The 25,251-nt window shown below is 44.0% G+C and overlaps 1 protein-coding gene across 4 annotated transcripts in view; it reads left to right on the plus strand.

Annotated features, from left to right (window-relative positions):
- Positions 1 to 6,666: 6,666 nt before the first annotated feature.
- GNPTAB (N-acetylglucosamine-1-phosphate transferase subunits alpha and beta) overlaps positions 6,667 to 25,251 on the plus strand; it is an 86,079-nt gene continuing 67,494 nt past the window's right edge. For 3 of the 4 annotated variants that reach the window (XM_019918354.3, XM_019918355.3, XM_019918357.3), the window contains exon 1: positions 6,667 to 7,064. In XM_019918354.3, coding sequence (XP_019773913.1) covers positions 6,948 to 7,064 — 117 coding nt within the window. In that variant the 5' untranslated portion in view covers positions 6,667 to 6,947. The remainder of the gene's footprint in view (positions 7,065 to 25,251) is intronic. The other variant, XM_033866197.2, reaches the window with a different exon arrangement.

Genomic DNA, 25,251 nt, shown 5'->3' on the forward strand with positions numbered 1-25,251 from the left:
CTGAGATACCCCATGCTGCATGGCACGGCCAAAGAAGGGGGTTATTGAAAATATTACCAAACAGTGTAGGATTCATTATTTCAGTGGTGTTTTATTATTTCAGAGGGCAGGGTTTTTTTTTTTTTTTTAGCACTTGGTTTAGAGTTGAGGGTAGTTGGCTCATCAGAGAGGGCAGTTTTAATAGCAGCAAGGGTAGAAATCAGGTTGTCAGAGGTTAAGGAGGGAACTCAATTTAAGATTTGCCAAGGGATTTGAATTGACATTTCATCCAAGAAGACATACAAATGACTAATAAGCATCTGAAAAGATGCTAACATCATTAGTCATTAGGGAAAGGCAAGGAAGTACAAATCAAAACTCTACTGAGTGACTATAAATAAAATGAGAGGTCAGGGGTGGTGGTGGTGGTGGGATGAATTGGGAGATTGGGATTGACATGTATGCACTAATATGTATAAAATGGATAACTACTAAGAACTTGCTGTATAAAAAAATAAATAAAATAAAATTCAAAAATTCAAAAAAAAAAAGAGAGACGGTGCCGAGTGTTGGAGAGAATGAGAGAAAACTGGAATCCTCTTGCTTTGCTCCTGAAAAGGTAAAATTGTGTAGCCACTTTGGAAAATGGTTTGGCAGTTTTTTCAAGTGTTAATGTAAACTTACCACAGAACTCAGCAATTCCGTTCCTTCATTATTTACCCAAGAGAAATGAAAACGAAAACATAAGTCCACCTGAAGATATGTGATTGTTCACAGCAGCATGACACATAATGGACCCAATCTGGAAATGATTCAAATGTCCAGTGACTGGATAAACAAAACATGGTAGGAATACAATGGAATGCTGCTCAGAATAGCAAACAAGTCCAAGAGAACTTTTTTTTTTTTTGGCCGCTCTTTGTGGCTTGCGGGATCTTAGTTCCCTGACCATGCCCTCGGCAGTGAAAGCACAGAGTCCTAACCAGTGGACTGCCAGGGAATTCCAAAGAGAGCTTTTAGGGTTATGAAAATATTCTAAATTCTAAGTCTGGATCACGGTGATGGTTGAACAACTATAAATTTACTAAGAACATTGTTGACCTAAAATGTCTCAATTTTATGGTATGTAAATTATCTCTCGATAATGTTGGTTTTTAAAAAAATGTTAACTAGATAATATTCTAGGAAATTGAGGTAAAAGAATTAGGGCGGTAAATGGATACAGAAGCCAAAATATTGTTTCATGATTGCTCAACAGACACTGAGGTTTTGACCCATAACTTTTTATTTAATATTATTAGAGAGGAACTTATCTCAATATAAAAGAATGTTTCAGTTTTTTAAAAAAAGGAATATTTCTAGCTTATCTAGAGGAACTTCTCAGAATTAATTAGCAGTAAATCTGCACATTGTGAAGTGAAAATAAAGCCAAGAAGAATGACTTTACCCATTGACTCTAGACAAGTATGAAGTGGGTTGGGAAACATGAGCAAAACTAGTTCTGTCTCATCTCAATTGCAGTTTTAATGCAATTAAACCTGCTTTAAATTGAGGACTCAAAAAAAAAAAAAACAAAAACAATTGAGGACTCAAAGAGGATATCAGCCCCCTAGGAAGGAATAGAACTGTCCACATTGCAAGGGAGAGAACTTAGAATGTAGCTTTTAGAGTTTTGTTTGTCTCACATGCACCTCACAATGGGGCAATAGAGAGAAACCGGCAGCTAGTCTGTACTTGATGATAGAAGAAAAGACAAAAGAAAATAGACTTTTCTTTTTCATGAGCTTCCCTCTCTATTCACACTTAATGCTAATCATTATTAACCCTTTCCCTTGGTACCCCCTAGAGATTCTTACCATAATCATTTCCTAACCCTTTTGGCCTGAAATGTCAGAGGCATCAGTTATATTGCCTTCTACTGTGATATCTGCACTTCAGATAAACTAACTCTGGAATTTGGTGCCCTTAACTATATAGCTGGCATCACTTGGATTTATACTGTTTCCTTAAGATTGGTAACAGTCACTATAATAAATTTAGATCATTGCCAAAGCATTGTAGCAAAATATCGGAGTAACCCCTGCCAATCTTCTAGAAGGCAGACTGTGTAAGATACAAAAGTCTTCCTATTTAATTATGCACTTAACATTGCAATGAGTTAGATAATCAGTGTTTACGGATAATCAAATACCTATGTTGAGGGACTTCCCTGGTGGCACAGTTGTTAAGAATCGCCTGCCAATGCAGGGGACACAGGTTGGATCCCTGGTCCAGGAAGATCCCACATGCCGCAGAGCAACTAAGCCCGTGCGCCACAACTACTGAGCACGCATGCCACAACTACTGAAGCCCGCATCCTAGAGCCCATGCTCCGCAACAAGAGAAGCCACTGCAAAGAGAAGCCCGATCACCACAACGAAGAGTAGCCCCCGCTCACTGCAACTAGAGAAAGCCCGCGCGCAGCAACGAAGACCCAGTGCAGCCAAAAATAAATAAATAAACAAATAAATATGTATGTTGAGTGCCCATTACTTTGGCTCTAAGGAGCAGAAAACTAAAAACCAATAAAAAAAATCATGGAGATCAGAAAGCTCCAAAGGTGTGAGGATCAGGAAATTGATACAACTTTCAAACAGAAGGGTAGGAGTTAGCTTTTGCAGGTAGGTAGATTTTGCAAAGTATATCATGGTGGGCTTGATATTGATCCTGGGAAATAGTTGGAACCTGTAGTTAAATAGATAGCTCATGAGAACTTAAATGGGGAAGTATAGGAGCTGGAGCGGGGTGGGCAGAGGGAGAGAGAGAATATATATTCTTTTTGAGCAAACCTGAAACTTTCACAAAAATTGACCATGTACTAGACAACAAAGGAAGCCTCTATGAATTCCAAAGTGTCAATATCATATGAAATACATTCTTTTACCTTGTTTTGGTCAGATCGTTATTTGTAGACTAGAACATCTACTCATTGATTTAAACATAAAAAGATTCAGTTGGTTCATCCATGAACCATTAGGAGGGATGAACAAAGATTTTAGGTTGAATATGTAGGAAGTGCTCCCCAAACCTCAGCTGAACTGAGCTCCAAGGGAGCTGTGGACTCTGCCACGGTCGGAGAAGAGCAGACCAGGACATCTGCTACAGAGGCAGGAAGCCACTTCCAGCAGTGCTGGCTTCAGAACAAAATCACACCTGCACTTACTCACTGGCAAAAAACAGGTGCCCTTTGCCCAGCTTCTCACCCCATGTCACTCCCGGATTAAAATCTTCTGTGAATTCATCTTATTAGGAGAATCTAAATTACACCTGGAACCCTAGTTTCAGGGATGTGCCAGTTATCAGTTGTTGCCTCTCAGCTCCGACTTCAACCGTTCAGAACTGGCTCCGTAATACTGGACTTGGACTTGGAGTATTTCTCCTTGGCCAGTAGAGGGCGCTAGAGGCATACTGCAGGAGGAAGGGGGCGCTTCCTGATTCCAGAGGGTTGTTTTCGGTTTTTCTTTCACGTGCTGCCTGGTGGGTTATTGTACCAGTGTGTGGGGACATAGTGGTGCTCTGCCCCATCCATGAACATCCAGAGAGCCCAAGTTACCACCTTAGCCTAGGTCTGGAACCATCTTGCCTCGGTCCCCCTGATGTGGACACTGTGCGCCCCAGGCAGGGCACATGCAGTGGAGCCCCACCTCCCAGAGTGCACCTGCATTCCATATTGACATTCATGCGATGCAATAAAGTTAGTACTTAGAGGGAAGCTTATAGTTTTGGAACATTTATGAAAAACAATAAACACTGAAACAACTAGCTCAAGAGCAACAGGGAAGGGAATTCCCTGGCGGTCCAGTGGTTAGGACTCCTTCCTTTCACTGCTGAAGTTCCTGGTCCGGGCGCAAAAATGCCCGCCTTGGGTGCGGACAAAAAAAAAAAAAAAAAGGAAAAAATTGAGACAGACGAAAAAGTAATATACAAAATGAAACAGAGTAAATAAACATAACAGAAATTTAAAAACCTAGATGACTTGAGTACATTTCTGGAAATCCCCCAGCCAAAATGATCTAGGTCCAGATAGTTTTCAAAGTGAGTCCTACCTCAAAATTTTGGTGTGTTCTTCATAATATTATTATTATTATTATTATTATTTTTTGCGGTACGCGGGGCTCTCACTGTTGTGGCCTTTCGCGTAGCGGAGCACAGGCTCCGGACGTGCAGGCTCAGCGGCCATGGCTCACGGGCCCAGCCGCTCCGCGGCACGTGGGATCTTCCCGGACTGGGACACGAACCCATGTCCCGTGCATCGGCAGGCAGACTCTCAACCACTGCACCACCAGGGAAGCCCCATAATATTCTTGTTTCCATTAACAACATATTGAAATTCAACTCACCAAAACTTCAATAATTCCAACTGTGTACTTGATACTTTTATCAGTTCAAAATATATACATTCATCCAATAATTTTTATCAATTGGCTACTATAGGCAAGGCACAATACTAAGGGTAGGGATATATTATGAATAAGATGGGCAAGTCTCTTGCCTTTATGATGCCTGTATGGCATCGATGAAACCTACCAAAAAAACCCACAAGTAAAAATCAAGTAAATAGAATAATGTATGGTCACACTAATGAGAAAAACATGTATATTTGTTTATGTGTACATGATATATTTGCATTCACAAAAATAAACAGTGGGCCATGTTATGTTTTGGCTCTTGGAATTCTATCAGAAGCAATAAAATTTCTTAATAATTTTGTTTTATTTGATATTTTGCAAAAAAAATTAAAAGCCTCCCTGGCTTTCTTTTTTAGGATAAAAAAAGAAAGGCATGCGGTCACTTACAACTGACCTGTGTTTTATGAACACACACTGTATACCCTGAAAGGAGGCAGGGGACAAAATTAAAGTAGGTTGTCTGACAACAAGCAAGTATTTCAAACCTAAAGCTGAAAAGTAAAGGCATTTCATAATGTGAACACTTTATTTTACTTTATTTATTTTAACAACTTTTTACCTTGAGTAAAGCAAGGACTCAGCTAAATATAGATGTATCAGGAGTTATTTCAACTTTGCTTAATCAGTTAGTTCAAGCTCTTTGTTTAGGTTCAGTTTTCTTATCAAGCTTAAGGTAAGGCCTTCCAAATACAACATCTTTATATTCAACATTTACGTTTTGCAGGCCCAGGGCAAGAGGCTCTTCTTTGTGTAGGATTGTTTATTTTGGTTGCTCATTTTTCATCAAGACTGAGCAAAAGGTGACTCAGAGATGGATGGTGTTTTGGAGCCCAACACTTAAAGCATTCTCGTCTCCTAAGTTTCAAAACCACTGAGAATGTGGTATAGGTACAGAGAGATGGAGATCAAAGCGTCAGCTTTAGTACTGATAGAGTTAATTGGAGAATGTTGTTCACCTCCTCAGACAAGTGGGCAGCCAATACTTTCTCCCTGAATGAGACAGACTTTCTAGGCCCAGGCCCAGGCTGGGACACAGGTGCTCCTGTACTTGGCAGAGAGTGGATCAGAACTCCTGTCTCTGGCAGACAAGCTCAATTCCTTGCAACCTCACCAGTCAGGTACCTCCCTCTTCTCCTGGGATGAGGGGTGGAAAGAGACACCAGGAGTGTTAATAAAATGTTGAAAGAAAAAAGTGTATCTTGAAATGAAATATTGTCATTGCAAACCCCTTGAGACTTAAGTCCTCTGGTTTTATTCCATTATGTGGTACTGTCTAAACCCCCTCTTCTACCTGAAGGCCCTGCTAGAAATCATCTGGTGCCAAAGTAGAAATAACTGACCCGCTTTGCATGGGTTCCTGCCCGCATGACTTCCAGTACATCACATGACTTCTATCATAACAACTTTTTCTGTATTTAGTGGTTTATGTGTTTATCTCCCCAACTAGACTCTCTGGGAACAGCGGCCAGATCTAGTTCTTTTTTTTTTTTTTAGTTTACTTTATTTATTTATTTTTGGCTGTGTTGGGTCTTTGTTGCTGTGCACAGGCTTTCCCTAGTTGCGGCGAGCAGGGGCTACCCTTCGTTGCGGTGCGCGGGCTTCTCATTGCGGTGGCTTCTGTTGCTGCAGAGCATGGGCTCCAGGCGTGCGGTCTTCAGTAGTTGTGGCGCACAGGCTTAGTTGCTCCGCGGCATGTGGGATCCTCCCGGACCAGGGCTGGAACCCGTGTCCCCTGCATCGGCAGGCGGTTTTCTAAACACTGCGTAACCAGGGAAGCCCTAGCTCATTTTTGAATATCCAACACCAAGCACTATGCCAGGCACCGGACACTAAATACATATTTAATTAATAAATGAATGAATGAATTTAGGTTTTGGCACATTTAGCCCCCAAATTTCCTCTTTCAAACAATATGGTTAGACAGCCAGAGAGGAAAGGAGGCCCATAACAGCATCTCCTCTTAGGGCTGTGAAAAACCATGATTTCCCAATTATTGCAAATGCAGGAAGGGTTTTGTGCACCAAAACATTCGTGTCAATATAGCACCGTCTGGGGCGCGGCCTCCTTGCAGAGGCCAGCCCCGGCCCGGTCGCCCGCCCAACCCGGTTTCGAGAATCCCAGCCAGGCCGGGAGAGCCCGCGGCGCACGCGCAGTCGGGGAGGGCACTCGGCTGCCCTCCACCCCTCCGCCCTGCAGGTGGCGCTGCTGTTCCCACCGCCGCCGCCGCCGACCCCGTCTCTAGCTGGGCTAGACCGGGGCGGCGCCGGCCGCCTAGCGGGCCGCGCGACCGCCTCCGCCGCACCGAGGGCGTGGGCTCCCGGCTCCCGGAAGCGGCGGCCGCGGCGTGGAGCCGAGCGGGCGTCGATCCCCGGAGCGGCAATGCGCGGCGGCCGGAGCCTGTGACCTGAACGCGGCAGCCCGGTGGGGGCCGCGGAATGGCGGCTCGTTGAGGAGGCGGCGGCGGCGGCGGCGACGTCTCCGGCCCTTCGGGCGCGGCGCGGCGTGTCGGCGGCCGGGGTGATGCTGCTCAAGCTCTTGCAGAGACAGACCTATACCTGCCTGTCCCACAGGTATGGGCTCTACGTCTGTTTCGTGGGCGTCGTTGTCACCATCGTCTCGGCCTTCCAGTTCGGAGAGGTGAGTAGAGGCGCGGGAGCCCTGGCCGGGGCGCGCTGAACCCGCACGACCCCACGGCGCCCCAGCCCCGGCGCGCTCCACTCTCGCCTCGCCATCCTCCCTGCAGCTCCGGGGACGAGCTCCAGAACCTGCCCTTTCCCCGGGGGCGCCGCGAACTCTGAGCTCCTCTCCGGGCTGCGGTTTCAGCACCTGGGCTCCAGACCTCGCTCTCCCGACGGTTTGGGGGATACGCGCTCCTTCTGCCGATTCCCTTTCCCTCCAGGTGCCTTCTTCAGGGTCCCCAAGTCATTTGACTTTCTCCCTCAGGCCTTGTTCTCCACGCACCCCTGTCCCGGGACCCAGAGTTCCTAAATTGCACTGATTTCTCAGTCCTTGCCCCACCTGCGGTTTCCTCCTCAGGTGTCACCCTTCTAATCTTTTCCCTTTGACAGAGGCACTTTATATTCTTAATCCCGTTTCTTCCCGGATCTCAAAACTTTGTCCAAGAGGGGTGTTTTCTTGGCACGTGAATTTGCAGTGGGGAGAGTGTACGGGCCCCAAATTTAAAGGACTTCCACGTGAAAAGGTGCTTTTTTTCATTTTTTTTGGTCTCTTATTTGAGACAGCTGAATATCATCAGTGAGCCCTTAGAGGCTGTACTGGTAGATGTGAAAACACTGATGTGTGTCATCTCCAAACACTTTTCTCTATCCCGAGATCAGCTGAGCCTAGGGCCCCTTCCTGTGAACAGGATGCCCATAACCGTCTTGGATTCCAGCACCCAGTCTCTTGGGAATCAGCACAAGCTCTCGGGTCATGGGATATGCTAATCATTTAGATTCCAGATCACACAAACCCAGCCTGTCTTGATCTGCTGTTAGTTAAAGCGTAAAGCATACGTATAAGCATAAAGTAATTCGTTAAGATTGTAAACCCCAGAGGGTCCAAGCAACAGGTTTGGCAGGTGGAAACACCCAGGTTTAATAGATTTTGTGCCCCTCTGGGTATGGACTTTAAATATTTTCTTGAATGAAACAGCCTTTTGATTTAGGTTGCATGGCTATTTCATGACTGACAGTCTAATACAGTATTCTTTGTCATAAACAGATGTACAAGAGACTATGAATAGGTGAGAACTGGAGTACACGTATGTGATTTTAGAGAACATCCCCTTTTAAAATGTGTCTAGGAATTGGAAGAAAGTTGTATTTTCAAGTTGTTAGAAATTCGTCTCTTTGTTTTATTATTTTTTTCTTTTTTGGGGGTAGGAGGTTGCAAAAGGTTTAAAAATTGACAGAATATTTTTCAGAAATGCCACAGTATACATTTGCTTGAAGTCTGTACCCATGCTGGATTGTGGGCTCCATAAGAGAGGGTGCTATCTTTAACCACTGTGACCAGGTGCTGTGCCAGGTACTGCCAGAGTATACAGTCTAAATATTTGTCTAATGAATATATGGCATGATTTTCAGGTTTACACTTTTAGTAGTTCTTGGTCTAGGGGCTGATGAAAATAAGTCTTATAAGTAAGGGTTGAGAAAGTGCCCCAGACTTGTAAATGTGGAATATGTACCTAATATTATACTACCTGCTGTTCTGTCTTTGTTTCATGTATTGCACCTTAATGCAGTGATTGTATCTATACATAGTTAAGTGTCTTATTGCTGATAAAAGATTTTTTTGGCCCTGAGTAATTTTAAGTTAGCTGTTTATTAACTCCCCTGCAGCGTGAAGGTGACTCAAAGGCATCAGTTGTTAGCCTGCCCTGTCCCCTAGGGCTCTGCCATCACTCCAGACGCCTCGTCTTGGTGAGGCAGGGACTGGATTAAAGGTCATTCACCTGAAAAAAAAATTTTTTTTCTTTTTATGTATTCCACGTCTGGTTATTTAGTTACTGAAAGTCTTGAAATGGCCACAGATCTTAAAGTTTGGAACAGACAAAAGAAATGAGAGGCAAAGAATGCCAGCAGGTGGCATGGGAAATGGAAACAGCTGGCTCGATACCCCTACTATATTGCCTGTAGTTAATTTCTACAGTGCAGCTGAAAAGAGGAGCTGCAGGATTAGGCAGATCTGGGTTTGAATGCTGGTGCCAGTATTAATGATCATGATCATGGCTAATACATAGGGCTTGTCAGATGTTAGGCACTCTCTTGACTGCTTTACATATATTAACTCATTGAATCCTCACAACATCATACCTGTGAGATGGGTACTAGTGTTAACCATCCCCCACCCCTGCCTCCAATACCAAAGTCTGAAGGTGATCAAGACCCTTACACTCAGCCCACCGTATCCTCCAGTTCCGCATCAGGGATACTGGAGGGCTGACTGTATACCCGTTTTACAGGTGATGAAACTGAGGCACCTGCACAAATTAATCCAGCTAGTTCATGGCGGAGCTGGGCTTCAAACCAAGGCAGTGTATGGCTCCAGAGCTGTACTCTTAAGCATGTCTCTATGGCTTCTCAGATAGTCTGGGCTGTCCCTTATATGATCTTCAGAAGGATACTTAACCTCTCTAAACTTCAGCCTCCTCATCTTCAAAAAGGAGGCAAGAATACCTTCTTTGCAGGGTTGAGCCTATTAGCTCCTGGCACATAATAGGCTCTCGTTAAGTGGTAGAACTACAGCTGCTATCATTATTGTCATCAACTATCTTATGCCCTTCGTACTTATTTTGAAACAAACCTTTGAAATAGAATATGCTCATCACACAGTTAATATTACCAACTTGTTAATAACTTCACTGATTGTAATGGGTAGAAGGGCTAAGATCATTGTTAATTGTGGGTTCATCACTATCTTTTTTCCCTCTCTCAGGATAAGTGGTATTATTGGCTGCTACCTTTTAGTAAGCTATTTGTATACTCATCCAAATACTGAGAAAGAAAAGTGGAATTGAGAGAGGGAAGTACTAAAAAAAAATTTTTTTTTATTTTCCCCTTAAGTTGAGCCAGGTCCTTTTGAAGAACCCTTGGGAACTCTGATGAAACAAAAGCAGAACCTGATCCAAACCCACAGGGAGGGCCCTCTGGATGGGGACTAATGGCCACTGAAGTGCATCGCCTTGGGTGAGGGTAGCAGGTAAACTAGTTGATTTCGGCGAGTCATGTGGCCTCCGGGAGCCTCAGTTTCCTCATCTATAAATGAATGATTATCCCTTTTAGCTCAGAAACTTCTGATTTTAAATGTTTGTCCTCTGCTAATATTGTATAGACCTTAAAGCGTGCTTTTGAAGTAAAAATCTGTTATTTCAGGGTCCTCATTATTTAGTACATTTTATATGGAAATCCACAATCCCTTATCTGAAAATTCTACTGAACTTTGGAATTAAACATCGGTATCTTGTAGTGAAACATGTATTTACACTCAGTGGGGAGAATAAAGACAATAAATAACTTCAAGTCAGTTTAGGTCAAGTTTTGCCACCAGATGAGTTCAGGTCAGGTCAGGTTTTCTTGCCAAAAAAGATCTTCAGTGTTGAGAGCTTTTTGGATTTTAGGATTGTGAATAAAGGATTGTAGATCATTACTGGGTATGTGTGTATCTGTGTGCATGTGTGTGTATAAAATACAATATATCACTTCCTTACATGTACTAAGTATGGAAACAAAGAGGTGTCCAAAAATTAACTTCAGTGAGGGAGTCAGACAAGTTCAGATAGAATCTACCCATACTGGGTAGTAACCCTGGCCTCCCTCCTCTCTTTTGCTCACCTGTCTTCTATCGCCATTTTGGATTAGTTAGATATTCAGTGAAAAAGAAGATTGAAAACTGGGTCCAGCTCCAGTTTCTCATACTGGCCCAATTTCAAGAAAGAAATTAGTTATGCTTATATTTGATTACTTTGCTCATTAAACAGATACATTTTGAGTGTGTTCTTTGCCAAAGGCAACAAATAGTCGACGTTATAGGAACCTGGCCTGAGAGCTGGGAGGCAGCCTCTGGCCTGGCTCTAGCCCCACCATAAACTGTATCCTCAGTGGTTTCCAGACTGTGTTACTCCCAGCTGCCTCCTAGGTTGGGGCAGCCACTCTTGCCTGTTTGTGTAGATTTCTTTTGGGTGTGGAGAAAACTTTCATTATTAAAAATGTTTTAAAACTTCCAGACTGGATTTCTCACACCCCCATTTTAGCTTTAATGTTCTGTGAATATACATTTATTGGATGTTTCACATGGGAAAGCATGAACTATAATGTAATGGAGTTTGTGCTACAGAGAAAATGCCGGTGGCTGCGCTGAGCCTCTTTTATTTGGCCGTGCTGCGTGGCTAGCGGGATCTCAATGCCCCAACTAGGGATTGAACCTGCGCCCTTGGCAGTGAAAGCGCAGAGTCCTAACCACTGGACCGCCAGGGAATTCCCTCACTGAGCCTCTTTAAATGGTATCTTTCTTTTGGGGGGTTTGGGAGAGATACACAGCCCAGCTAAGTGTCAAATCAGAGACATTGTCATTTTCCCTGCTATTATTAGCACCTCTAAAGTGCTTTGTACCCAGTAGGTGCCAAATAAATACTTGATGTGTGAACGAATGAATGAACTGGGGGTGATCTTAAAGAACCTCCCGTTAAGCTCATTTCCAGTAAAGATAAGTTTTCTACTCTGATGCAGCCCATCTTTACTTACCTTTTATTTCTCAGACATGATTGGTCAGGTTATACCCTGTACGGTGGAGGGTACTATCAGATACAAAGAATTATGTACAGCTCATCCTTGGCCATCTTTGACTAGTTGAGATGAGGCCATGATATACATATGAGTAACAATACAAGCGAGTAAGTAATTGAATGCCTGAGTAGGTACACAGTAATGACTTAGAAGATCAGAGGAAGGGAAGAAAATTATGGGTTGAAACATCCTAAGGGAAGTTGAGACTTTTACAAGGAGACGGGAGCTTTTTCTTTTTGAATTATTAGTGGTTTAAAATTGTTGCTGGTATTAGCCAATGGCAGTTGGTTGCAAGTGATAGAATTCCACTTCGGACCTGGGTTAAGAAAAAAAGGCAGTTTTTTGACTCATGTAGTTGAAAAATATAGGGTGAAATTTCTGGCTGGATCAGATCGAGGTGCTCACATGATGTCATCAGGACTCCTTGTCCCTGTTCTCCAGCTCCATGGGTTTAGTTCTCAGACAAGCTCTCGCCGTATGGGAGCCAAGATTGGTGACAGCAACTCCAGCAGCTGGTCTCCCAGTTTAGTAACCTTCTCTTCCTCATTAGTGCCAGCTAGACCCAGGGCAGCCTGCCTAGCTGGGGAGTGAGTGCCCTTGTGCCTTCATTAACCACCTTGATCATTTCCGGAGCTAAGGTTATGGGTGGGACTGTCAGCCTCCACTGAACCACATGAACTGAGAGGGGTTCCCCAGAGGGAAATCAGGAGGCTGTTATCAAAGAGCCAGAGCAACAGATGTCCTAGACACTGGCTTGAGTCAAAACCCATCTTTTCCTTGGCCTTAACATTGACACATTGACATTGTGACTGTGATAGCTGTTAGCCCTTTACCTTGTTCTAGAAGATGTGAAAGTGTGTTGTTTCCATTTTCCATTTTTGATACTGTGTTTTTAAGTACTCTAATCTGTGAAACTTGTATTCTGTTTTAAAAATTTTATTTATTAACTTTTTTTTTTCTGCATTGGGTCTTCGTTGCTGTGCGTGGGCTTTCTCTAGTTGTGGCGAGTGGGGGCTACTGTTTGTTGTGGTGCGCGGGCTTCTCATTGTGGTGGCTTCTCTTGTTGTAGAGCACGGGCTCTAGGCGCGTAGACTTCAGTAGTTGTGGCATGCGAACTCTAGAGCACAGGCTCAGTAGTTGTGGTGCATGGGCTTACCTGCTCCACGGCATGTGGGATCTTCCCGGACCAGGGCTCGAACCTCTGTCCCCTGCACTGGCAGATGGATTCTCAACCACTGTGCCACCAGGGAAGCCCCCAAAACTTGTATTCTTTTTTTTTTTTTTTTTTTTTTGGTACACGGGCCTCTCACTGTCGTGGCCTCTCCCGTTGTGGAGCACAGGCTCCGGACGCTTAGGCTCAGCGGCCATGGCTCACGGGCCCGGACCAGGGCACGAACCTGTGTCCCCTGTATCGGCAGGCGGACTCTCAACCACTGCGCCACCAGGGAAGCCCACCGAAACTTGTATTCTTTAGTGGGCGTATTAATATGGAGTTTTGCTAAACACAGTGCTAGTGTGCACTCATAAATCTTTCAGTAACGATTCAATATATATCTTTAATGGGTGATTTGATATTTGCATTTGATTTGACTTACTCTTGAGGTCTAAATAATGTTGATCTTGTTAATGAAATTAAGCAGAAAATTAAGAGAGAAAGCTTCACCTGACCTTTTTGCAGCATCTGTCACCCCATGTATGTGGGAATGCTCACTCCCTCTTTCTTCAGGAAGACCCCCTCTTTGTTCTCCTTGTCCTCACCATTACTTCTCTGTCTTAAACGCTGGGATTCTCCAGGCTTTGCTCCCTGGCTGTCTCCTCTTAGAGGGGATGTCAGGTTTCAGACCCCAGCCGGATGCTTGTGACTCCCCGGTTCCAGTGCCTTGCCAACAGGTCCTGGATGCACACCTCCTGCTGGCTGCCTGCAGCACGTCCCTGCCACTGCGCCGCCCTGTGATGCAGGGGCCTCTCTCGTCACGGTGCTCTCTCCTCACCACGCGCAGACGTGACTGCAGAATAATTCTGTAACAGTTCAGCGTTCTTCCAGCTCCTGAACTCTCCCAGAAGATACAGGAAGAGTTTGCCCCAAGACCTCACCAAACCTTTCCTGGAACTGGCCCCAGCTGGATCATAGAGCCACCCCTAATAGACACCTTAAAAGGAGGAAGAGGTTTGCTTTTTGACCAGTCTGATGCCCCCGTGAAGTTGGGACCCCTCTCCTGAACATTTGTGTTATATGGAGGTGGTGTTCCACTAGGAAAGAATAGGTCGGTGTTGCTGGCGGCTACTAGCTGTACGGTTGTAGTAGCTGTACGGTCGTGTTGGTGAGCACAGCCGGGAGGACACGTAGCAGGTGTCTTTTTCTCCCACTGGCCCTTGACGTCAGCTTGTAGGGTTAGCTCTGCCTCTGCCCCTGGATGAGACACTCTTGTGGGCCTAACTCAGCCTGCTCTTGTCACTCCTGGGTAAGAAAATGTCCCGTGGTTGCTTCAGATTACAAAACACACTGTCAGTTCAGCCATGAAAGCCTTCAGTCTCATGTCACAACAGAACTTTGAGCCTGTTGAAGTTGAAGCTTCTTGCCTCTCCGGCCCAGGCCTGCTCCAAGCAGAAAGCCTGCAATTGAGGAAGGGAGCTTGGGTACGGTGGGCTGCTTCTCTCTTTCTGCCACGGAGCCTGTTTCTGACCCCTCCTGGGTTGTAGGACTGGGAAGAAGGAAAGGAAATGAGGGCAGGAAAGTCCTTCCTAAATAGGCGCTGGAGCTCTGCGATTTGCTGGTGTCAATGCTCGTTCTCTTCTGAGTGCTTTCAAAGGGCATCCTTCAGAGACCCCACCCTGAGCGCTGTCACTTGCTTTTACTCTGCTGAGAGCAAATGCCTCTTCCTCTGGGCTGGTTGCTTGCTCCTTCCTTAGCCCCTCAGTGTCTGCTCTTCTGGGGGACCATGGACCTGGTCTGAGGTGACCCTCTGCAGTGCTCTCTTGTGAATGGCCCACATCTCATCTCTTGCACAGGTGACCTGCATCCTTTGCTCTGTAAGAGAGGAAAGATACCTTTTCCTCTACTCTCCTTAGTTCTCAGCTAGGGCGCCTGTAACAGAAGACAGATTAGCAAGAGAAAAGCATACATTTATTTAATGTAAGTTTTAGGGACTTCCCTGGTGGCACAGCGGTTAAGAATGCACGTGCCAATGCAGGGGACGCGGGTTCGATCCCTGGTCCGGGAAGATCCCACATGCCGTGGAGAAGCTAAGCCTGTGCGCCACAAATACCGAGTCTGCATGCTCCAACCACTGAGCCCGCACACCACAACTACTGAAGACCGCGCACGTAGAGCCCATGCTCTGCATCAAGAGAAGCCACCGCAATGAGAAGCCTGCGCGCCACAACGAAGAGTAGCCCCTGCCCGCCGCCCCTAGTGAAAGCTCATGTGCAGCAACGAAGACCCAGTGCAGCCAAAAAATATAAATACTCTAAGTTTTACATGACCTTGGGGCCTTCATAAGGAAATGAAGACCAAAGAAGCAGTTAAACCCGAGGGTTGTAACGCTGGGCTTGATGGAGCATGGAGAACAGCGGAAAAAATGCGATGGGACAAAAAAGGGTGTGCGCTCTGGGGAGTAAGCTGGGGGAGACGCGAGGCCTGTTCATTCAGATTTCTTGCGGCATTCCTCTGTCTTTAGAGATGAGGATTTCTCCTTTCTTCCGAGCATAGAGTGGGCCTGTCTCACAGAAAGTCTTATGACCTGTTTCAGGGGAAGGTCAGAAAATCCTTTTTATGTGGTGTTTCTCAAATTCATTCAGCTTGAAATATTCAGTTTGCCAAGGTGCCGTATTTTGAGGTAGCATGTCCTGAACCCCATCAGCTCAAAGTGGGGGTGTGTGGGCTGACTCCAGCCTGGCAGTAATGTCTCCCTGTCCCCGGAGCCGATAGCCAGCCAGCCCTTTCTGTTTCTCAGGTACGAGGTGGATGTTGCATGCACCCAACTGTGTGAACCCGAGGTTGGCTCTCTCCGTGATCCTAGTTGAGTCCTTTTCCCGGACTTGAAGTTTCCTGGCGTGGGAGAGAGATTTCTACCCCTGTCCTTTCGATGAGGCAGAACGGGATTAACAGAGCGCCAGCAGCTTCCCAGAGCTCTCCTCTGACCCCTTCTGCCATGATGTGGATGAGTTTTCAACCACCTGAGGAAACGTTGCATCTTGGTCCTACATATTGCTTTGGAATGTGGTATCTGGTATATTGGTGCTTTAGAAGAAACATGTCTAGATGTACAGCTTCTCAAAGCAGGTACAAATTAATTGAGCTTGCCCAGGAGATGAAACTTATTTGCCATTTCTGTACTCAGCTCTCTGAACACAAAGGTGTTGTCTTTCTTCCCTTGGAATCCCTGTGCCCCAGCAGAGCACTTAAATCATTCATTAAACTAGTAAATTTTTTGTTGTAGCACCGCCCCTGGGCTTAGAGCAGTGAACAAAGCCCACTGGTTCCTGCAGACTCAGCGTTTATATCCTGGTTGTGCAGTCAGACATTAAATGCTACTTAATTACAATTGTGAAAAATGCTAAAGGGGAGAGTGTTGTGGGAGAGACCAGCAGTGAGACCCACCCTGTAGTGGCTGCGTTGGGAGAGGCTTTCTTTTTTTCTTTCTTTTTTTTTCTAACATCTTTATTGGAGTATAACTGCTTTACAATGGTGTGTTAGTTTCTGCTTTATAACAAAGTGAATCAGTTATACATATACATATGTTCCCATATCTCTTCCCTCTTGCATCTCCCTCCCACCCTCCCTATCCCACCCCTCCAGGCGGTCACAAAGCACCGAGCTGATCGCCCTGTGCTATGCGGGTGCTTCCCACTAGCTATCTACCTTACGTTTGGTAGTGTATATATGTCCATGCCACTCTCCCGCTTTGTCCCAGCTTACCCATCCCCCTCCCCATATCCTCAAGTCCATTCTCTAGTAGGTCTGTGTCTTTATTCCCATCTTACCCCTAGGTTCTTCATGACGTTGTTTTTTCTTAAATTCCATATTCACTCTGTATGACAGACTCTAGGTCTATCCACCTCATTACAAATAGCTCAATTTCTTTTCTTTTTATGGCTGAGTAATATTCCAGAGGCTTTCTTGATGCAGTTTGAGCTCAGCTTTGAAGGGCCAGAACTACTGAGGCAGAGGGCGGAGGGAGAGCAAGTCTGCTCTAGGCGGTTGGTTCTCACCTGGGAGTGATGTTGCCGCTCAGCCTTGAGGCGTTTGGCAGTGTCTGGAGACATTTTGGATTGGCATGACTGGGGCTTGGGGTTGGTGCTGCTGGCATTAGGGATTCTGCTAAATATCCTACAGTGCCCAGAACAGTTCCCACAACGAAGAGTTGTCAGGCCCTGAATGCCAGTAGTGCCAAAAATGGGAAACCCTGAATTAGAGGAAACAAGAATGGCTGCAGGGCACTCAGTCAGGGGCCTTGCACTAGGCTGGTGGAGGGCAGATAAAGAGAAGTGGGCAGATTTGAGAGATTTAGGAGGCAAAATCATCTGGCCTTCATGTTCCATTATGTGCCAGACACTCCACTGACATCTTGGTATATAAAAGTGAACAAGATAGACAGGTTCGTTTGTCCTCCCAGACCCTAGCGATAGGTGCTCAGTGCATATTTGTTGAATGAATACTTACAAATATTTAGTTTTGCTCACTGATTGTGATTGAGCCTGTGAGGAAAGGTGGTTTAAATAAGATGCCTAAAGTATATAAGGTACCTTGCATAGTGCCTGGTGCAAGGTGCTGAGTAGATGCCAATTCAATGCCAAGTGCCCCATGCCAGCCCTGATCTTCCCTTGACCACAACACTCACGAAGACAACAGGGCACCTACCTTCTGGCCTGATGTCCAAGGTCACACTGAAGAGTATATTAATCTTTTCTTAGAGACAGAGTAGAAAAGTTCACAATGATTTCTTTATCTGAGTGTGCTTTATTTTGGTTGATATGAAAGCAGAGGAGGCAAGTGCCTTATTAATTTAGCACAGCCTGCACTTTACAATAACGTATGTTATCCTGGTTCCTTCTAAACTGTAACGAACAATTGTAGCTGTGATAGGTTATGTATATTCACAATGTATCTTTTTAAGTTCTAACTGTCCTTAGATTGTTTCAATCTTGTGATCCACATGCAGTATCTTTAGCAGGTGATTAGTCAGCCTGTGTGTGATTCATACATACACTAAATTAAGCAGGGAAAAAAGTGATCTTTCAGAAATGTTACAGACTGAGTCACACTTGTGCAAGGAGAGTCAAATGCATTCTATGTATGGTCAGACTAAAAACTGTATTGTCCTTTATTTTTTAATTTTTTATTTATTTTTGGCTGTGTTGGGTCTTCTTTGCTGTGCGCAGGCTTTCTCTAGTTGCGGCGAGCGGCGCCTCTCTTCATTGCGGTGCGCAGCCTTCTCATTGTGGTGGCTTCTCTTGTTGCAGAGCACGGGCTCTAGGTGCGTGGGCTTCAGTAGTTGCGGCACGCCGGCTCAGTACTTGTGGCGCACGGGCTCTAGAGTGCAGGCTCAGTAGTTGTGGCACACGGGCTTAGTTGGTCCGCGGCATGTGGGATCTTCCCAGACCAGGGCTCGAACCCATGTCCGCTGCATTGGCAGGCAGATTCTTAAGCACTGTGCCCCCAGGGAAGCCCTGTATTGCCCTTTAAAATTGCTTCCTAAAATTGTTTCTTCTTTTAGGTTCTAGTTTATCCCTCCTTCATTACCTCTCTCCATTAACTTCATTTCTGTTTCTGACTAATTCTAAATTGGATAAAGTTTCTTTACCAAATTTCGTAAGTTGTTCACTCAGCAGAGATCAGTGGAGGTGTTTACTCTGGGCCAGGTACTCTACTGCTTAGAGACACAAAGATGGTTCTGTATCTTTCTGCTATTGAGGAGCTCACTCTCCAGACAGACCAGCAAATAGGCAAACTTAAGATGCATTGTGATAACCGGAGTGTCCGGGGAAGTTTCTCAGGGTGACATGTGAGCTTGATCTTGAAGGAGATGGCTGAGGGAAGAAACGGGAGCCCCTCCCCCCTTGTAAGTGAAGGATGCTCTAGGTGTAAAGGTATGGGTATGAGAGGTAGCCCTCACCTTCTGGAACAGAAGTGGTTCTGAAGGGCCGCAGCAGCGTACCCAGGAGTGAAGCTGGAGAGGCAGGCGGTGGCCAGTTTAGAACTCGCCTATGGAGTGACTCCAAGGAATTTGGATTCCTCCTGAAGAAAATGGGGACCATTCAAATGGTTTTAAGCAAGAGAGTGATGAGTCAAATCTGTGTTTAGAACAGTTGCTCTGTGGTGTTGTGAACAGTGAACTGCAGACGGATAACTGGGAACAGGAGACTGTGGGGCGTAGTAGGGGTTCAGGTGAACCTGCCACACTGGGTGCAGTGCTGCACAGTCAGCAGGCTTTGCATGTTGATTTTTATAATTGTACAAAGGCCTGAAAGAACAATGTCTTTGCTTTTGGAAACTGGCATAATCTATATCTAATTAATTGCTTGACTTTTGGGGCGAGTCTCTTTATTTTAAAGTTGTCCGTACTGAATAGTATGTAAAGTAGAGTAACTTACGTCAAAGTACAGTCAGCCCTCCATAGTCACAGGTTCCATATCTGCAGATTCAACCAACCAGGGATTGAAAACATTTGGGCAGGACTTCCCTGGTGGAGCAGTGGTTAAGAGTCTGCCTGCCAATGCAGGGGACACGGGTTCGAGCCCTGGTCTGGGAAGATCCCACATGCCGCGGAGCAACTAAGCCCGTGCGCCACAACTACTGAGCCTGCGCTCTAGAGCCCACGAGCTGCAACTACCGAGCCCACGTGCCGCAACTACTGAAGCCCGTGTGCCTAGAGCCTGTGCTCCGCAACAAGAGAAGCCACCGCAATGAGAAGCCTGCGCATCGCAACAAAGAGTAGCCCCCGCTCACCGCAACTAGAGAAAGCCCGCACACAGCAACGAAGACCCAACGCAGCCAAAAAAAAAAGGGGGGGGGGATTCTAAAAAGTTCCAAAAGGCAAAACTTGCAAGTGCGCCAGCAACTATTTACATAGCATTTACATTGTATTAGGTATTATAAGTAATCTAGAGATGATTTAAAGTATATGGGAGGATGTGCTTAGTTTATATGCACATACTATGCCATTTTATATAAGGCACTTGAGCATCTGTGGATTTTGGTATCTGTGGGTTGGAAGCGGGGTAGGTGTCCTTAAGGATACCGAAGGACAGCTGTACTTCAGAATCACTGAGATTCTAGCATTTAAAAGTAAGCTATTACCCCAAGCCAGCAGTTTTCCACAGGTAGTCTGGGGACCCTATCCAGTGATCCACAAGTTCAAACTATTTACACGATAATACTAAGACATTATTTACCTTTTTTCGCTCATTCTCTTATTAGAGTACAGTGGAGTTTCCCAGAGGCTTAACAGACATGTGACATTGCAGCAGACTGAATGCAGAACACAAAGATATTCCAGTTGTCTTCTATGAAACCACGCATTAAAGAAATTTGTGAAAATTAAAAACAATGCAACTCTTCTCACTAAACTTTTTTGTTTAGGAAAACAGTTATTTTTCATGAAAATCTTTATGTTGCCCTGTAATGGGTTTATTTCTTAAATGAACAAATATTTTAAAATTTCCTCAGTTTTAATTTTAATATGGTGAATATCAGTAGACATAACCCACATAAAATTTAAAAATTTAAAAACTCTTTGGAATCTTAAATAATTTTTTTTTTTTTTTTTTTTTTGCCGTACGCGGGCCTCTCACTGTTGTGGCCTCTCCCGCTGCGGAGCACAGGCTCCGGACGCGCAGGCTCAGCGGCCATGGCTCATGGGCCCAGCTGCTCCACGGCATGTGAGATCTTCCCAGACCGGGGCACGAACCCGTGTCCCCTGCATCGGTAGGTGGACTCGCAACCACTGCACCACCATGGAAGCCCTTAAATAATTTTTAAGAGTATAAAGGGGTCCTAAGACTGAAAAAGCTGAGAACCTCTGCTCCAACAATTTAAGAATAAATATGTGGTGGGACTTCCCTGGCGGTCCAGTGATTAAGACTCCACACTTCCACTGGTGGGGGCGCAGGTTCAATCCCTGGTTGGGGAAGTAAGATCCCACGTGCCATGTGGGCCCCCCTCCAAAAAAAAGATGTGGTACCTGTGTTATGGATATTTAAACCACCATCATCTCTCACCACTATTGCTTCATTACAATCCATTCTCCACATTGCAACCAGGCTACCTTTTAAAAAATGTGAATCAGGCTACATCATGCCCATTGTACACAGTAGAAAATTCAGACTCCTTCTAATGGTCTGTATGTAAGATCCTAAATGCGCCACTTCTTTGAGCAGGTTGTGTCACGTATCCACTGTGTGTGCTGTAACTATTTCTACAAAAATGTACCCTAACAGACTACCTTCAAGTTTGCTGGCTTAAAACAGGAGCAGCAAACTACGCCTGTTTTTGTATGGCCTGCAGTCTAAGAATGGAGTTTACATTTTTAAGTGGCTTTAAAAAACTAAAAGAAGAAGAATTATTCATAACACATGAAAATTATATGAATTATAAATATCAGTGTCCATAAATAAATGTTTTATTGGAACATAGCCACGTCCATTCATTTACTGTTGTCTATGGCTGTTTTCTCAGTACAACAGCAGCATTGAATAGCTGTGGCAGAAACCATATGGCCTGAAAAGCCTAAGATGGTTACTGTTTGGCGCTTTACAGAAGAGGTTTGTCAGTCCCTGGCTTAAAATGACAGTTATTTCTTCTCTGGGATGTGCAGGTCAGGTGGGAGTTGGCTCATCTGGGTTGGACTTGGACCACATGTCTTTCGTCCTGGGACCAGCAGACCAGCCTGGACATGTTCTTCTCAAGCAGTGGTAAAGGCACAGAAAGCAAGCGGATACTTGCAAACCTGCCTGAGGTTGAGGCTCAGAATTGGTGCCTTCTTTTTGTTCCTTGACACATTAGGTTTGTGTCCGCCTTAGGACCTTTGCACTGTTGTCCCATCAGGCTGGAGAGCACTGCCCGCAGACCACCATGTGACGTGCTCCTGGTCACACAGGTCTCAGCTCAGTAATGCCGTCTCAGGTGGGCCTTCCCCACCACCCAACCTAAAGCAGCCTCTTTCACCAGGTCACTCCTTTTTCTATTCCCCTTCTTTTTAAAAGTAGTACGTAGTTTCAGTCTGAAAATATATATGTGTGTATTTAATGTCTCATTTCTCTCTCCCTCAAAATGTAAGCTCCGTGGGAGGAGCATTTCTGTCTTATTCACTACTGTATCCTCAGCCCCTAGAATAGAGCCTGGCACCAAGAGGTGGAGTGCAGAGATACTTTTTCCCTAGTATCTAAATATGGAAAGGTCACATGAGTGATCAGTTTCTAAATTGAACCTTAATACAAAAGTATACAGGTTTAGTTGGTATCAGTTGACATATAATTATATTAGGGTTCTTCAGAGAAACAAAGCCAATAGGATATATGTATGTGTGTGCATACGTGCATGTGTGCACGTGTGTGTGTGTGTATGGAAATAGACTGATTATATGGAATTGACTTACAGGATTGTGGAGGCTTACAAGTCTCCAAGATCTGCATTTAGCAAGGCTAGCGGTCCAGGAGAGCCAATGAAGTAGCTCTAGTCTAAGTCCAAAGGCCTGAGAACCAGGAAAGCCGATGCTGTAGTTTCTGTCTGAAGGTTGGCAGCCTAGAGACCCAGGAAGAGCTGATGTTTCAGTTCAAGTTAGAAGGCAGGAAAGACTGATGTTACGGCTCAAGGCAGTCAGATCAGAGGACATTCTCCCTTACTCAGCCTTTTTGTTCTATTTAGGCCATCAACTGATTAGATGAGGCCCACCTACATTAGGGAGGGCAAGCTGCTTTACTAGTCCCAATGCAAATGTTAATTTCACTTGGAAATAGCCTGGTTGAGGAAGTTCCCTTCTGTTCCTAATTTGCTGAGAGGCTTTTATTTTTTATTTTTAAATAAAAAAATGAGTGTTAAGGGAATTCCCTGGTGGTCCAGTGGTTAGGACTCCACGCTTTCACTGCTGAGGGCCAGGGTTCTATCCCTGGTTGGGGAACTATGATCCCACAAGCCACATGGTGCAGCCAAAAAAAGAAAAAATGGGTGTTGAAGTTTGTCAAATACTTTATCTGTTGACATGATCATATGATTTTTCTTCTTTTGCCTTGAGATATGGTAGATTACATTAATTAATTTTTGAATGTTGAACCAGTTTTCAAAAATACATACCTAGAATAAATCCCACTTGGTTATGTTATATAATTCCTTTTATACATTGTTAGATTTTATTTGATAACACTTTATTGAGGATTTTCACATCCATGTTCATGAGAGTTATTGGTTTATAATTTTCCTCATAAAATGAGTTAGAAAGTGTTCCCTTTGCTTCCATTTTCTGGAAGAAATTGTAGAGAATTGGTATCACTTCTTCCTTAAATATTTGGTAGAATTCACCAGTGAACCCATCTGGGCCAGTTGCTTTCTGTTTTGGAAGGTTATTACTTATTGATCCAAATTATTTAATAGGTATAGGCTATTCAGATTATGAATTTCTCCTTGTTTGAGCTTTGGTAGTTTTTATCTTTGAAGGATTTGGTCCATTTCATCTAAGTTATCCAATCTGTGATCAGAATTGTTGATAATGTTCCTTTATTACTCTTGGGAGGAGTATTATAGTGATTTACTTCTCTTCCAAAATTTTATGGCAAAATGCAAATAACAAAATTTGCCTTTTTTTTTTTTTGGTGGTATGCGGGCCTCTCCCGTTGCGGAGCACAGGGTCTGGACGCGCAGGCTCAGCGGCCACGGTTCACGGGCCTAGCCACTTCGCGGTATATGGGTTCTCCCCAGACTGGAGCACGAACCCGTGTCCGTTGCATCGGCAGGCAGACTCTCAACCACTGTGCCACCAGGGAAGCCCTGCCATTTAAATGATTTTTAAGTGTATAACTCAGTGGCATTAATTACATTTACGTTGTTGTGCAACCATTACCACTGTTTCCAAAACTTTTTCATCACCCCAAACAGAAACTTGGTATTAAGCAGTAACTCTCCATTCTCCCCTTGGGCCCTGGTAACCTCTGATAACTTCCTGTCTTTATGGATTTGCTGATTCTGGACATTTCATATAATGTATATTTCATACAATATTTGTCTTTTATTTTTCTGGCAGTTTCTGCTTGTTTTTCAGTGTTTCTGAGGAGATGAGAGATTGGAGTTGCTTACTCTGCCATTTTGCTGAGGTTACATTCCAGACTGATAGTTCTGATTGTTACTTTTTTCATGTAATATTTTACCAAACACTTTACCCTTTGACTAGTCTGTATGCTCCAGAAGGAAGACATTTTGTTTTGTCCATTACTATGTCCTCAGAGTCTGGAATGGTGCCACATATTTGTTGGCTAACTGAAGATACTAATTTTTAATAGTTGCTTAAAAACTGCATAATTTTTAATAGCTTCATAATATTTGTGTGACTGTACCTTAATTTATTTACCCGATTACCTGTTGTTTAATTTTTAAATATCTCCAGGTTTTATTTGTATAAGTAATAATGGTTATTATATTTATACAGAAGTGTTTGGGTGCACCTATGATGATTTTCTTGGCATGTATTTCTAGAGGTGGAATTAGAACAAAGACATGACCATTTCTTTGGTCCTTTGATACATATTGCTAATTGCCCCTCAGGAAAGGGGTTTTTAAATGGCTTTAAAGCTATTTAAAAATATATAGCATTCTTTTTGCCTAATTTATGACTTCTCTGCATTTGACACTCATAAAAAGAGAACTCTCCTTGGTGAATTTTAAAAAATGTTTTTGTCTAAGTAACAGTATGAGATAAAATTCATTTGTTGATGGAGGTAAGTATAGTAAGCACCACAAGCAGATATTTTGTAAAATTTTATCTCATTTCACTAAACATTTTTATGGCAATTAAATTTTACCAAAATAAAGAGAAAAAACAAAAAAACTTAGTTTGATTAGTTTGGGCTTCTGGTTTAATAGTTATAACAAATGTTTACCAACTACACTTTTATTTATACTTTGGGTATATTTTTCACATGTTATAATTGTTTGTTTCATATTTGTCTGCCCAGTAGGCTGTGAGCCTCTTGAAGGACTAAGTAAGTTCAGTGTTCTTTCATAGTCTTAATACCTTACATTTCCTGTAGTACTTTGTAGTTATTAGAATAGATGGATATATATCAGCTCACTTGATTTCTTTTATAACAGCCTCTTATGGGATAAGGAATTGTTTTGGAACTTAGAGAGCTTTAAGTGACTTGTCTAAAATCACAAAACTATTACATTTGTGCATCCTCATCCTGCCCATGCTTTCTACCTAGGGTTAGCTCACTATAGCATTTGGCCAAGAAAACCAGGTTCCCCTAAATGAATCTCAAAGATAAATATCCTCACTGCAGTACTTTGGCTTCTTCCATTAAAAAAATAACAAAAACAAAAAAACAAAACT

The sequence above is a fragment of the Tursiops truncatus genome, chromosome 11 (genome assembly GCF_011762595.2).
Source record: "Tursiops truncatus isolate mTurTru1 chromosome 11, mTurTru1.mat.Y, whole genome shotgun sequence".
NCBI classification, from domain to species: domain Eukaryota; kingdom Metazoa; phylum Chordata; class Mammalia; order Artiodactyla; family Delphinidae; genus Tursiops; species Tursiops truncatus.